This window comes from Alternaria burnsii (genome assembly GCF_013036055.1).
Source record: "Alternaria burnsii strain CBS107.38 chromosome Unknown 715, whole genome shotgun sequence".
In the NCBI taxonomy this organism is placed as follows: domain Eukaryota; kingdom Fungi; phylum Ascomycota; class Dothideomycetes; order Pleosporales; family Pleosporaceae; genus Alternaria; species Alternaria burnsii.
The window spans coordinates 610,653-624,788 of record NW_024066116.1 but is presented as its reverse complement, the minus strand read 5'-3'; the positions used below and the strand labels follow the sequence as shown (position 1 = coordinate 624,788).

Genomic DNA, 14,136 nt, shown 5'->3' with positions numbered 1-14,136 from the left:
GTCCGCCTTGACAACATGCACAGGGCCTTCTGCTGTTTGTAGAGTTGTCGCACGTGTGCCTGCAAACGGCTACTGATGATGATATAAGACTATACGCGATATACGCCGTGCTAGACGGGCTGGCTTAGTAACCTCGTGCATCGTCTTCTCATCGTCAGCGGCAGATCATCGTTGCCGTACGCCACGACGACTGGAATAGCAAGGCTTGCATTTTAGGCTTGGAACAAGCCTTAGCTCTAACGCATTCCGGAGAGTCAAAGAAGCAAATCATGCGCCTGTTGAATTGCGAGCTCATGCACATGCATGGCAACTTGGTTTTGATTGTAGTCTATCGTTCGACTGGGAGACCCCGCTGTTTCTACCATGGTGAGATTATCAAAGGAGAAGGTTCTTCAACTCCATCTGGGCATCGAAAATTGGCATGGAATAGTACATGCTGGAGCGTCTCCGGAGCTCGGTAGTCTTTTGGCGGACGCATTCCATTGGAAACGTTAGGGAAATACAGATGTGGTTTCAAGTTGCCGTAATCCGCTAACTTGACTCCCCCTACATCACGGATACCGTCATGAAGTCGCTTCATCAATGAACGCTGGTGGTCGACAAGTGCAGGATCCAAAATTTTATATGTGTGCACGGCGCGGCGTGCGATGTGATGCTGTGCCAAATCTGGAGGCAAACTCCACCATTGAGCCCAGAAAATATGCAGTCCTTCAGCTAGCACAAACCACGAGAGCCACGTCGTTCCATCTCGGAACGAGCGCAACTGATCAAAGCTTTCGCCCTTGTCGAATATCCAAGGCTCGTACTCGTCTCCAACGTTAGCCTTTGACATACTGAAAATGCAAGGAAGGAGCGTCGTCAGCAATATGTAATCTCGTATCTGATGAGAACATAGTCCATGAACATAGTCCAGACGTCGCTGCTGGATGATATCCTCCTTCATCTTACAGGCGTCGAGTGAGTATCGCAGCGACTGCCGGTCCTGCTGTATCAATTCATCTGCTGTATAAGACGTACGCACATCCTGGGAGATAAGATACAACTCCCGTAGGATGTCCCAGCCGTTTGCGACTCGTTTACGCAGATAGTCGCCGCAAGGTGCTTCTGCTGGTATACGATAAGCTGGGCGCCCATTTGAATATGCGATTCGATGTTTGTTCACCAGGATTGCCGCCAGCTGGTGCGGTACGAGCTCTCGCAGCTGCTCATAGTGGAAGAAGTTCGATCGATCGTACATGTGCTGGAGGACTCGTTTACTGAACGTGACATGTGCTACCGCTGGCGCAATCGTGGGGATATAGCGATCAATCAGATCGCGCATTTGCGTACTGACCATGGTCAAAACACGCAGCTCGTCGAGACGACAATGGCGGGCTATTTCGATGAGGACATCCCATGGAAGGTGTGGTGATTGGCTGCATTCTGTAGCTTGGTTCGGCGAAGCTTTTTGGTCGATTGGAGATTCCATGGTGACATATAGTATCAAGAAATGGCACGGTGTTCGTAGCTCGGTGGCTGGCAAGAGAAGTAGAGCTGGGTAATTTGCTATCAGGAGGGAAGTTGGAACGGCAAGAACGGCCAAGCGCGCCTTGACAGGCAATCGCCGTCAGGATCACGGAGAAACGCGAACCGAGATGAGTGCATTGATGCTTTCCCATCGAAATCAACAGGCGAAGTCATGCTTGAGACGTTTTTCGACGCGTTTTGGCGCGTTTTGAGAGTCAATGAGATAGAGTTGCTAACAGTAGGTCGATGACAGGAACGGGAAACCCGCCTCGGCACCGTCTGCCGTCATCGATCATCACGGTCCAAGCTAGCAAGGCTCGGCTACACGAGACACATTGCTAACACCCATCAACACCTCCATCATCTCAATACAATCAGCCCTTTGCGGAGATGCTTAGAATGCATTCAGCCTGCGTTATGCATGTAACAAGCGTCCCGAGTATCTATACGGCGTCCGACATCCCGCCTTTAGCCTAATGCAGTGCAGATGATCTACCGGAAGGGCGACGACATGGGGATACATTCGTGCTTCGACAAGAGGAGGGCTCAAGGCGTCGGTAGAATCGTGCGAAAAGGATTTTATTCTGGATGATGACTCTATCGCTGGACCTAATAATTGAGACATCAATCATGATGCTGCAGTCCACCACGTCAGCTACTACCTCTATCTCAACCAACTTACAACGAGATCGACAAATCCAAGAAGCACCCCTGCACCGGAAGAATGAACGCGTTCAGCCTGCATAGTAAAGCAACATTTCCGGTCGCTTACAGCCAGATTCATACAACGTAATCATTGGTACAAACATACGAGTTATCCATGTTTGAGGTATCGTATTGAGCTCCTGAGTCCTAGCTCTGGACCCAACATGCGACAACATGGTCCTGTAAAATACCACAAGCTACGACCGGCATCGGCCAGCTCATCACTCGAGCGTTATTGCCAACATGCGCCCCACATCCCCATGGGGAATGCTTGCCAAAGCTTGATATATTCTACCGTCTCGCTCAATCGATGGTCTAGCTAAAATGACACCGGAAACCCATCATTCACAACACGGTATGCGAGCGACGAAATCATGGCATCACCGCCACCAGATCTTCACTTGATTCCTGCGTTCCCTTCAGAAGCAGCTCAGAAGACTGGCAGAGCATTCGCTGGAGCCACGCTAGCTCTGCTTGGAATTGCTCTCGTTGTTTTTGGAGCACGCATGTGGTCGCGATGGCGGCCTGTGTATCGGATGCAGTTGGACGACTACGCCTGTGCTATGGCATACGTGAGTAGCGACTGCACGATACCCCACTGACGATATTGAAGACTAACAAATTGGAAACAGGTATTGATAGTGATCAATACAAGTCTTTTGCTTGCGGCCATGCCTTATACCTTCACACACCGACCGGACACGTTCTTTCTATTCGACTCGCAAGAAGCATTCCACAAAGCGTCTATTGCACAACCGATCTGGGCATGGTCTATGGTATTCGTCAAAGTGTCGTTTGCTCTGATGCTTCTCCGCATCTCACCCTCGAAACCCCTTCGCCGTTTCCTCTGGGGCATGATTGTTCTCCAAATCACACTCGGAGTGTACAACACATTGGCAACTCTACTTCAATGCGTTCCAGTCCGAAAAGCATGGGACCTACTTGGCACAGTACCGGGACGCTGCTGGAGCAGCAAAGCAGTTAGGATAAGCTCGATAACAGTATCCGTGATACACATCCTCACCGACTTCATGCTCGCCCTCCTCCCCATATCTTTCCTCCGCCGGATTCAGCGTCCCATCCGCGAACGCGTAATCGTAGGCGCACTAATGGGCCTCGGTTTCTTTGCGGGCATAGCTTCCATCCTAAAGATCGTCGCTGCCATGGATTTTGGTAAGACTGGAGACCAGTTGAACGAAAGCATCACCATCGGCATGTGGTCCGTCATCGAAGAGCTCGTAGGTTTTATTGTGATCTGTGTACCCTGTCTCCGCTCGCCGTTTCAACGCGCACTTCAATACTGCGGCGTGATTAGCGTACGTATCAGACAGCATACGCTTACCCGCGGCTATGGGCGCACCTACGAATCTGACGGGTTGGACAAACGGTATGTTCGCAGTCAAAGTCAGAGTCGTCTTGCTACTATTGAGGGAGATGTCGAGTCGAGCTTCAAGATGAAGGACTTGGGTACTGAGGCTTCGGAGGATGAGATGCAGTGGCGGAACAGTACCCAAGAGACGAGTTCTGGCAGGGGAGAGATTTGGTGCACAAAGGAGGTCGTCGTGAAACATGATCCTATCAGTCGTGTGCCCTCACACGAACGTATGCATGGTGGTGTGGAGGAAGCATGGAAGGGTGAGCCGTTTGATTTTGACCTGGGACTTGCTGGCAAGAGCCGGACTGGGTGACTACATCCAGACCTTTGTCAAGATAGCCCTCACTTTGCGCACCCAGTAGATACTGTACTACAAAGAAAGTTGTGGGTTTTGTCACTAATTCGACCATGGAGCGCTCTTGACTGAACATGTTGAGCATATCAAAGGGCAGTACCCTGATGAATGCTCTCAACCCTTACCTGCATCAACATATACAGCTTCAGGGTTTCGGAACTACCAAGCTGACGGCATAAAAGCCCAATTTGAAGAAGGATGACGCCTTCATTCAGGGTTGAGTGCTGGTTTTCAGTACAGCAGGCACCACTCACTTCTATTATTGCCATGTATACCTCTTCGTACCCTTCCTTTCTCTCTCTTTGTGCATACCAAAGCAGCATAAAATCGGAAGGTGTCTGACGGTAAGTGCAATGACAACGTTGCCATACGTCATTATCAACATCGCTCTTACCATTAATGCTCTTTCTGGTAGAGCTCGACCACTCTCACATTCCTGCGCCCAGTAATGTTGCAAGAGCGTACCAAAGATCCGAAACAGCACCCACTACCAAGCGCGATAATGGCGTCGCAACCGCACCCATTCGCCGGACCTACCTCAACAATGATCTCACCTAAGGTTGCAGGCACATCTGTATCCAATTCACCGAGTGGCCAGGTCTACTCACCCACCGTGGTTCCCTACAGCCAGTTTCAATTCCCCCACGATCCACCTCACTGGCCAAACTATCCACATCTTACATTCCCAAGTTCATATCCAAACTTGAACTACCCCCAAGTCCCGTATCAAGATCTACACTCACTCATCATGGATCACGGTGAGCACTCGTACAGAAAAGGTGGACAAAAGATAGGTAAGTCAGCTATCAGGGACACCAAACGCTGTGAAAACCTTGGCTAACTCTTTTACAGTAAGTCCCTCCTGCTACGCTTTAGCACCGTAAAGGGGAAAATCAGCAACAAAGTCAACCGTATCAGAATTCGTCTGTCTGAAATAGCAGGCAAAGTCTAGATGCATCGCACTCTGTGTCCTCTTCTGCAGTACCGTTAATTCTAACGTCTTGATAGTATTTTAATCAACCGGACAACTCAGCATATGGTCACAATCCTGCGAGGCCTGTCGAACAGTGCCAGCCTTCGACTCCAGCGCAAAGCTACAGTACTATAAATCCCGTCGAACAGCGCCATGACTCTCTCACTAAGCCTGGCACTGCGAGCGCATCACCTGATGGCTCGGTTCCGCCGGGTTGGAAAGGTAGTCGCATTCCTTCAAACAACGTTCCGAGGAAGGCGCCGCTTGCAGCTCGCTCTTCAGACCAGACCTCTCCTACCACAGCCCGGAAGACTCCGAAAGGAAGGCCGGAAAGGACAGTCAGTGGACCGATAGAGACTCCGGAGCACATAACACGAGCCCGGGTGCGCCAACAGCAATCTTTCGAATCATCATCTGGAGCCTCTAGGCGTGGACTTCTGCAACTCAATGATGAGAACCAGGCTGCTGCTCAACCTCCCATAGGGTTCTTCGCGCCTCCACAGGTATTACCTTCACCGGCGCCACCGAAACCTGGAAGACTGCGTCCGCGACACACCTACGAAGTACCCACAGAGTTGGTAGGCACGAAGACCGCACTAGGTAAGTATATTCTGCCCTGAATCAATGTGTCCGAGCACACTCGATCATATTCGCTGACAGCCTCACCACCCAGGTCCGGATAACTGGGATAAATACGTATATCTCATGGAACGACTTCATTACAACGAAATCAGCGCCCACGAGTTCGACAGTCGCGCTAAATCCATCTTCCAGGTTTTTGGTGAGAAGACGCGAAAGAAGCTGAACAATATTCTGGTAATGAAGATGATATTGCCACGCCTTGAAGAGATTGAGTTGGAAGGCAGGGGACAAACCACTAAGAGTGTGGAGAACAACTAGGGTGATTAAGGTTCCGGGACTGCCGATGACCCCGCACTTTGGGGTAGCCTCATGGGGTATTACGTGGTGATGGTAATGCATGCAGCAGGGTTCTAGACATATTCTGGACTATTCTAGAGGGAGAGCCATGTCTAATGCCCAAGGCTGACTATAACGACGATCATTGCTGTTAACATGTGCGTGCCATGCTAGAGAGTAAGCTTCGGCCCTATACGTTTTGCTTTTACGAAGTGAACATGTCATCAGAGAAGCGGACCGGAGTAGGCTAATGTTTTTAGTAGCAGGTAGCATCCATCTACTTACAAGGGTCTAGTCAGCCGCAAGCCGGTCGCCTTGCCACGGCATTGCCTATTCTTTGCTGGCTTTAATCTTCCGAATGACCCTAGTCTACTAGCCAAAATTACCGCGATAATCACTCAATCGTTCTCTTCATCTCCTGAATTCCGGACGTTGCTGTCGAAAGGAATATGTCCGCTGGTACGAAAGCGTTTAGCAGCTGGTTCCACTCCAGACCCCTGATCTCGGTCCATCGGGCGTTTGTGAGACACTCGCTGGAACGATAGCAACGCTGCATACGCCAGCTCGTTCGGCGAGAGATGCTTCTGACGAAAGGTAGCCAGATGGTCGTCCGTCACCATATAGTCATTTACCAGCGATGGCAAAGTAGCTACTTGCGCTGATAGTTGCTCTCGCTCAGTCGGAGAAGGATGTTTCAACCCATCTGGATACGGTACAATCGCTGTTTGTACCGCCCGATCGACTTGTGACATGCGCGACCACTCTTCTTCGAAAAAGGGTAGGCGGCGAAGGGAGGTGATTGGCAAAGCAACGTATTTGGCTACATCCCTACCTGACATGACGTTGTCGGCTGCGACCTTCGAGTGATAGAATAGACGCGCAAGATAATGGATACGCTGTGGGAACGTGAAATCCATATCTTCCGCGTTCAGGCTCTCAAACTCCGGCGATCGACGAAACGCTACACCAGTGACGCCAAAGTTGTGTATACGCATAGCGTTATTGACAATAATATGGGCTATCGTCTCGATGTCTTTCGCGTCAGACCATATTCCCGTGTCTGCAAATTTGACAGCGAAGGTTAAGACATCTTTGGGGTCGTCCCATAGGTTGTAGAGATTGACTAGACTGAGACAGATCTTGCGAACGTAGTAGCCTTTCTTTTCCTCGGTGGTAGGTACACCGTACATGCCCATTGAGGGCCGCCAGACTGCTTCGCCTAGGTAAGCTGTGAAGGCGGCGCCGTTGGGTAAGCTGGGTTGATCAAACGATGATGATGTGTATGGCGGATGAGATGGTGGTGGCCCATGCGGCCATGGTTCCGTGAATGCTGATGGTAAGCGACTAGGCTGTCGTGGATGGCCAAAGTGGACCTGAGGTGATGCTTTTTTGGCCCGGCTAAATGGGCTAGTTGAGAGAGCTTGCTTAGAGTCCTCCAGATTCTGAACATGTGAAGAAGAGACCATGGGGACAGGCGTGTCGGGACTGAACATCTGACAGTCTGATGAAGTTGAGATTTCCGGGAATGGTATGTGGTCAGCCTGAAACGAACTTTGAGCACTTCGATCAGCGGCGGAAGGGCGAGGCAAGCAATCGAGCTGTGACATAAACGCCATCGATGCATACTTGGCTTCCTGTTCACTCGTTAGTGGGCATATATCGAGTTGCTGACTCCAACACCTACATTTGGCGCGTTAGATCCTAGTACATGCGGACTTGTTGTGGAGAAACTAGGGTGACCAGGTGTGGTAGAATGATAATTGACAAACATCCGGATCTCGTTCGGGTTACCGATAGAGCTATGGTTGATATTAAAGTTGTGTGCAGACTACTATAAGTCAGTTGCCAGAACACTCAAGATGACCTAGTCAATAACTGACCGCATCGGAAAATGGCGAGTCTCGACTGCCCTCAAAGCACAAATTGCTCGCACCGAAGCCATTGTGGCCTTGCGGTATTGGAGTGTAGGATCGTGAATTAGGGCGAGACATGTCGCGTCGACTGTTGAGCGCGTTATCTGTTGGTTTCTGGTCCTTCTGTCGGCCACTTGTAGATAATCTGATCTTGAAGTAGAGTTTGTAGTCTTTGACTTTTCGCGTTGTACAGGCGTTTGGATGTTTCAAGCTTTACGCTAGGACTACGGTCTGGGCGCGGAAAGTGTGGAGAAAGAGTTGAGTGAAGTTCGACCTGGCACGAGGTCAAGTGATTTCCAGACTGCCCTTCACTGTCGATGAAACCCCTCCTTTCTCGCTATCATAGCAATGCCGTTAACTTGATCAAGATGCCAGAGTGATAAATTGAATGATGTTCTATGAAGGTACTGATAATAGATATCTTAAAAGACTCGAATACCATGGTTCAGAACCATGGTTGCCTGCCATGAACTATGGTTATCGATACCTTACTCTGTGAAAGAGCCAATGAGTCGCGATCAATCCATCTAATTGTATCAATGGAAGGTACCGACGATATAGGTACCATGCTAGTAATAAGTGGAAGAGATTGCTGAGTACATTAGATGGATCTTTCTCTCGCATGATCCTTGACATTGACTGGTGAACATACGGTTTCTCCACCTTGAGCGATCTTCAGTAAACAACCAACCATTAATCTCACTACACTCGCCATTTCAGAAGTCTGTCAAGTGTTGTTAGCACTGTCATTTGGGGCGCTTTTGCCCCACCACCTACCCATTTAGGAGCCGTTGCACATCGGTCTTCCATAGCTGCGATAATGACCTCCTCAGCATCTCCTACTCTTTCTGCAGACATCATCGACGCCAACAGTAACCATGTTGGTAGATACTATCCATTGCAAGGCCGAGGTGAAGGAAGACGAATCTTGCGACACATCAAAGGCAGCTTCACCTTGGTTTCTTCTTTTCTAATTCACCAACGACGATGATATTTTGCAACCCAGCGTTATCGTGATGCGCATGCCCCCAATAGTGATATTGATTGGCGTGCCTGAGGCGCATCGATGGGTTCTCATCGTGACAATTGCTGCCGCAGGTTTGATCCAGAAACTTTGCTTTGGATGATCACTAGTTTGTAAAGGCCGCAGTATCATAGCGAAGTTTTGCAGTTGGCACTCTAGCGCATACCTGAGTTTGTGTCTCAGTGTGTTGAGTACAGCTTGCCGAATGAGTTTTGACTCATGAGCCGTAAACACACGACTTGCCTGGCATTACCCGCCGTTGTCGGAATACATAGTTATGTCTTTGGACATACGTGAGATATTGATTCCAGGCGAAAATTCAAGAAAATTGTGTCTGGTGCGTTTTCGGCATGTCCGAGATCGATAGCGTGACACGGTGGCTAGCGGGAACGACCTAGATATCGGAAACAGTCCTCTCGAACTCTACAGGCCAGAGGTATATCGGAGAGTTAGGTGATCGGGATAAAGTTCGACAATGCTGCCGGCTGCAATTACTATCGCGCAGATGATTAGTGTTCCGTTCTAGGTATCCCGGAGGTTGTCGTAGTCTACGGCTCCATGTTGTGGGGTATCGCACGATGTCTAGCGCTGGCGCTGGAATCGTCCCGGGGGCCCACTCCAAATGAGCCTCATGTGTTCGAGACACCATGCACGTATCGCGCTTGTGTTGTCCGCGGATGTTTGGCAGGCGCTGGACAGACTAGCGATACAACAATATGTGCGATGCTATGCGCTAGCCAAAGGACTGTAAAACGAGTTCTCGATATGCGGCAGCGTGCCGTGTGTCGCGGCTCACAGTCGCCTACATTGCGCGCGATCATTTTTCACCGATAGGTTGCCTGCAAAGGATCGAAATGCTTATAGGCCGCGCATTCCGTCTCCTCTTGGTTTGCGCGTGCGGATTTCGATACGAGTTGCGATGTTGCGTGACAAGCACGTGAGCTGTTTCTCTCCGCTGTCCATGACTCGCAGCCCACTGTATTCCTGGAGTTTGACCTGGAGAAAATTTTGGAGATGTCTCCACCAAAACGGGTCGCTGCGAATGAGACCTGAGCCCACAATTCTGACAGTTGGGCCGGGCTCAAATTTGTTCCAAGCTTTGACGAGGGCTTGGGTTGTTGGGACAAGTAAAGTCAAGGTGCCCAAGACGTCGCCGCGCGTACGCTATCGAGTTCGTTGGCCTCGTCAAGGCTTGCCGCGGACGTCCTTCGCTGACTGGATGGGAATGGGATCGAGTTCGCGATCCATTTGAAGAATGCTAAACATGTTGTAAGCCTCTCCTCATGGAACGGAATTGTGATTCTTAGCAAAGTCTGGATGGGCTGATATCCGTGAGGTTGAAACGACGGTAAAGGACCTTTGGCGGCATTATGATGGCGCCTTGCTCCCTGCCTCGGTGGTCGCGCCAGTATGTGCCGGGACTGCAGACGGCTGACCGGCAAGGCAACTCTAACGCCGATCGGAGCTGGGCAGCGTCAGCCTGGCAAGCCGCACACCAAGATTGCACCAAGCACATGCAGCATGTGAAGCTTTGTACTGATCACGGGTACACGACGAGTACGGGGCGCTACCGTGACCAGGATTCCGCCTCGTGCAGCGTCCGACGCAAGATATCACCGGAAACGCTGTAAGGGTGAGCTTACGGCGCCCTTTGCAATCCAACAGCATGGCGACAAAGAACTTGAGCATGACGGTTGCTCGGAAGTCAGCCGAGCAATGTAACGTGGTGGCTTGAACTAGCCGCCAGATGGGCAATCAGACATGGTCGAGAATGCGGAGGGTGAGGTCATAGACGTCGGCATGCGCGAAGCTTTGGGGTGAAGGCCAAGTGCCAGGGCTTAAGCGTGGCTAAGATAGCCGCATGAATCTTGTGGAGGCTTACTCCATGGGGAGATGTGGTGGGGATCCTCATGAACGATAGACCTAGCGCCATAGTACCCCTCCCGCAACACTGCGTCTTGTTGGCGGACACAAACCAGGATCCCGGGGTCCTTCACCGTGGCGACGGTCGTGCCAGTAAAAATGTATCTGGATCAATCCAGGGTACCTGTTGCAGCCTCTTACAGCTGTCGTGCGCCGTTGAGGCTCCACTTTTAGGCCTCCCCTTCACTGAGAGCTCCCCCAGGTATAAGACCGCCTGCTCATCTCCCCCGCCATTTCTTTCCCACCTCCACTGCTCTCCGCGCTTCATCGCGACTGGTTTTACTCACCTTGGGAGCCTGCGCAAATCAATCTCCAACATGGACGGCAAAGACAACGGCGTGAGCCACATTCCCGACAAGGAAGTGGCCTACACTGCCGACAAGGAAGCTGTTTACGACCCAGCCGCCGAGAAGCAGATCAACGAAAAGTACGAGCCTGCCACCGAGCACATCGCTGATGCTGGCGCCCGTCGCGAATCCGTCGCGCACAACATCGTTGAGAACCCTCTGACGCGTCAGACCAAGGCCGAATGTGTCAGCGCTGCTGAGCGATGGGCTGCCACACATGGCATGGAGGAGCACTCTACTCTCTTCGGAAAGGCTGCTCTCATTGCGCGCGACCCTGACCGCTTCGAGATGCTCACCGACCTCACTCAAGACGAGCGTGATGCTCTCATCTACGAGCGCGACCACAAATGGCACGGCCCCAAGATGTTGTGGTACTCGATTGGCCTGTGTGCCATTGGAGCCGCCACTCAAGGTTGGGACCAGACTGGATCCAACGGAGCCAACCTGTCCTTCCCCGAAGAATTTGGTCTTACTGAAGGCGACAGGAGTGAATGGATTGTTGGTCTTATCAACTCCATCATCTTCTTGACTGCTGGTCTCATCGGCGCTTTCATTGTCGACCCTCTCAACAAGTACCTTGGTCGCCGTGGAGAGATTTTTGTCACTGCTGTCTGCCTTACTGCTACTCCCATTGGTTCTGCGTGTGCGCAGTCATGGGAAGGACTATTCGCTGCACGCTTCATCATGGGTATTGGAATTGGCGCAAAGAATGCTACTGTCCCAATTTATTCTGCTGAGATGGCTCCTCACCGTGTTCGAGGTGCCCTGGTCATGTTCTGGCAGTTGTGGGTCGTCATTGGTAAGTTTTCGCAATGCTTGAATTTGTTGACCTGTGACTAACCTCTACGCCCAGGTATCTTCCTCGGTTTCTGTGCCAATGTTATCGTCAAAGACACTGGTAGAATTTCGTGGCGTCTGCAGCTTGGTTCGGCCTTCATCCCGTCTTTTATCCTCATGGTCGGCATCTTCTTTTGCCCAGAATCCCCTCGTTGGTTGATGAAGCATGGCAAGGTCGCCAAGGGCTATCAATCCATGGCTAAACTCCGTGCCCACCCCATCATTGCCGCCCGCGACTACTACTACTCATACGTCATTTACGAAACTGAGCTAGCCGTTGCACGTGGAGCTGGCTACTTCGACCGCATGTGGGACTGTTTCCGTGTGCCCAGAATCAGGCGTTCCAACTACGCTGCTTCCACTGTCATGATTGCCCAGCAGATGTGCGGTATCAACATCATCTCTTTCTATAGTTCTACCATCTTCTCTGACGCCGGTTACACCTCCGACCAAGCTTTGTACGCTTCGCTCGGTTACGGAGCTGTTCAAGTTGTTTTCACAATTCCTACTCTCTTCCTCATTGATACAAAGGGTCGAAGGACTCTTTGCATGTGGGCAAGTTCTCTCCAACCTCTCTTAGCACTCATCTTGTACTGACTACATAACAGACTTTCCCCGTCATGTGCATCTTCTTGTTGGCTGCCGGTTTGACCCTGCTCCAACCAGAATCTGTTAGCCAAGCTGCTCGTGTTGGGCCCGTCGTATTATTCATCTATCTGTTCACGATCGCGTACTCCCTGGGAGAAGGGCCAGTCGCGTTCCAGTACTCCGCCGAGGTCTTCCCTACCATACAGCGTGAGCAGGGAATGGCCTGGGCCGTCTGCATCAACAACACCTTCGCTGGTGTCCTATCGCTCACCTTCCCTCGCATGGTATCAGTCATGTCACAGACTGGTGCTTTTGGATTCTACGCTGGTCTTAACCTTATCGCCTGGGTCATGATCTTCTGTTTCGTCCGCGAAACCAAGCAGCTCACGCTGGAAGAACTGGACCAGGTCTTCAGCGTGCCGACCAAGACGTTCCTTCATTACGAGATTACGGAGTCGGTTCCCTATTTTATCAACCACACGCTTCTTCGTCGGAACGTGCCCAAGCCACCCCCAATTATCGAGAAGGGTTACGGTGCTGGTGCAATTCCTACTGCATAAGCGGATTATGATACCACCGGAGAGAGTGATGATTCCTTTTTACGGAATATAGAATCGAGTAGTGGGTTTATTGAGCGCAGATAGTGCACGACGCTCGTTGAGTAATTAATGAATACCCTGTCTCAAGGTTTCCTGCTTATCATGAATCTTTTGATGTCTGGTAGCTTTGATTCCATTGATGCTACACCTCTATGTGATGAAACCTCCAATAACGCATCCGTTTAACAGTAGAACTCCAGTTGTTGGGTTCCGGTTACCCGTGGGTAAGATGGAGTAAGATGTATCATCCACCAATGCTCATCATCTAGTGACGTAGCTTTCCTCTCGTTTCGAAGCATTTCTAAGCGCCAAGTATGGGCGTTTCCCGCTTATTTCAAAGGAATGCGGGGTCTCCACATATGGATAGCTACAGCATTGGCCACGTCCACTCGTCTCACAGCGGCTAGTGCGGGAAGAACGGCCTCACATCTTCTCACCTCAAGCCACGTCCTACCACAATCACTACACTCCCCAAATCGACAGCTAAGTGGATACATGTACTAGGTATCTTGTGCACGTCAACAGTATGCGATACAGGTACCGAGGAGAAGGGAAGATGATCTTCAGATGAGAGATGCAGAGCAGTCAAGCGGTGAATATTGACAGGCCTGACCACGGATCTTTTCTTCATTGCAAATCTCTCAGAAGAGCTTCCATCACGCTGCACCCGTCATCACCCTGGGAGGCCACAATAACTCAACCCGGAGGCATTGGCCTAAGCTCGAGCCCTGTCCGGAGATTCATATGACAATGCCTTGTCACTCGTAACGACCAACAAAGAAACAAAGCCTTGGAAGCGATATCGGAGCATTTCCGACTGCGATCACCGCATCATCGCATGCCGCGAGCACATACCAAGATGTCGGAAAGCACGGGAAGTGACATGTCAAGTACGGCACATCGTACGCGGTATAACACACGAGGAACCATGATGACGGTACCTAAGGGGATAGAGTCATGGTACACGGCTCCCCGTTGTGCGGAGTCACATAGCACCAGCCACGGATAGGCAGCCTGCGGACATGGCATATCACTATGACTTCGTATCTCGAGGCTGGAGTGAAACATGACTG

The 14,136-nt window shown here is 50.9% G+C and overlaps 4 protein-coding genes across 4 annotated transcripts; 2 read left to right on the top strand and 2 right to left on the bottom strand.

Annotated features, from left to right (window-relative positions):
* Positions 1 to 358: 358 nt before the first annotated feature.
* On the bottom strand, positions 359 to 1,468 carry GT037_007354 (uncharacterized protein; the record flags this gene model as incomplete). Its single annotated transcript, XM_038932401.1, has 1 exon — positions 359 to 1,468. One exon carries the CDS (start codon positions 1,466 to 1,468, stop codon positions 359 to 361), a length of 1,110 nt encoding a protein of 369 aa, XP_038784889.1.
* Positions 1,469 to 2,585: 1,117 nt separating this feature from the next.
* Positions 2,586 to 5,814, top strand: GT037_007353 (uncharacterized protein; the record flags this gene model as incomplete). The annotated part of the gene is made up of 6 exons (XM_038932400.1): positions 2,586 to 2,783; positions 2,844 to 3,846; positions 4,508 to 4,739; positions 4,794 to 4,821; positions 4,950 to 5,514; positions 5,588 to 5,814. The coding sequence occupies 6 exons, from the start codon at positions 2,586 to 2,588 to the stop codon at positions 5,812 to 5,814; spliced, it is 2,253 nt and encodes a 750-aa protein (XP_038784888.1).
* Positions 5,815 to 6,230: 416 nt separating this feature from the next.
* GT037_007352 (uncharacterized protein) lies at positions 6,231 to 7,823 on the bottom strand (the record flags this gene model as incomplete). Its single annotated transcript, XM_038932399.1, has 3 exons — positions 6,231 to 7,466; positions 7,517 to 7,660; positions 7,713 to 7,823. 3 exons carry the CDS (start codon positions 7,821 to 7,823, stop codon positions 6,231 to 6,233), a joined length of 1,491 nt encoding a protein of 496 aa, XP_038784887.1.
* A 3,186-nt stretch (positions 7,824 to 11,009) lies between these two features.
* GT037_007351 (plastidic glucose transporter 4) lies at positions 11,010 to 13,024 on the top strand (the record flags this gene model as incomplete). Its single annotated transcript, XM_038932398.1, has 3 exons — positions 11,010 to 11,838; positions 11,893 to 12,368; positions 12,485 to 13,024. The coding sequence occupies 3 exons, from the start codon at positions 11,010 to 11,012 to the stop codon at positions 13,022 to 13,024; spliced, it is 1,845 nt and encodes a 614-aa protein (XP_038784886.1).
* Positions 13,025 to 14,136: the final 1,112 nt, after the last annotated feature.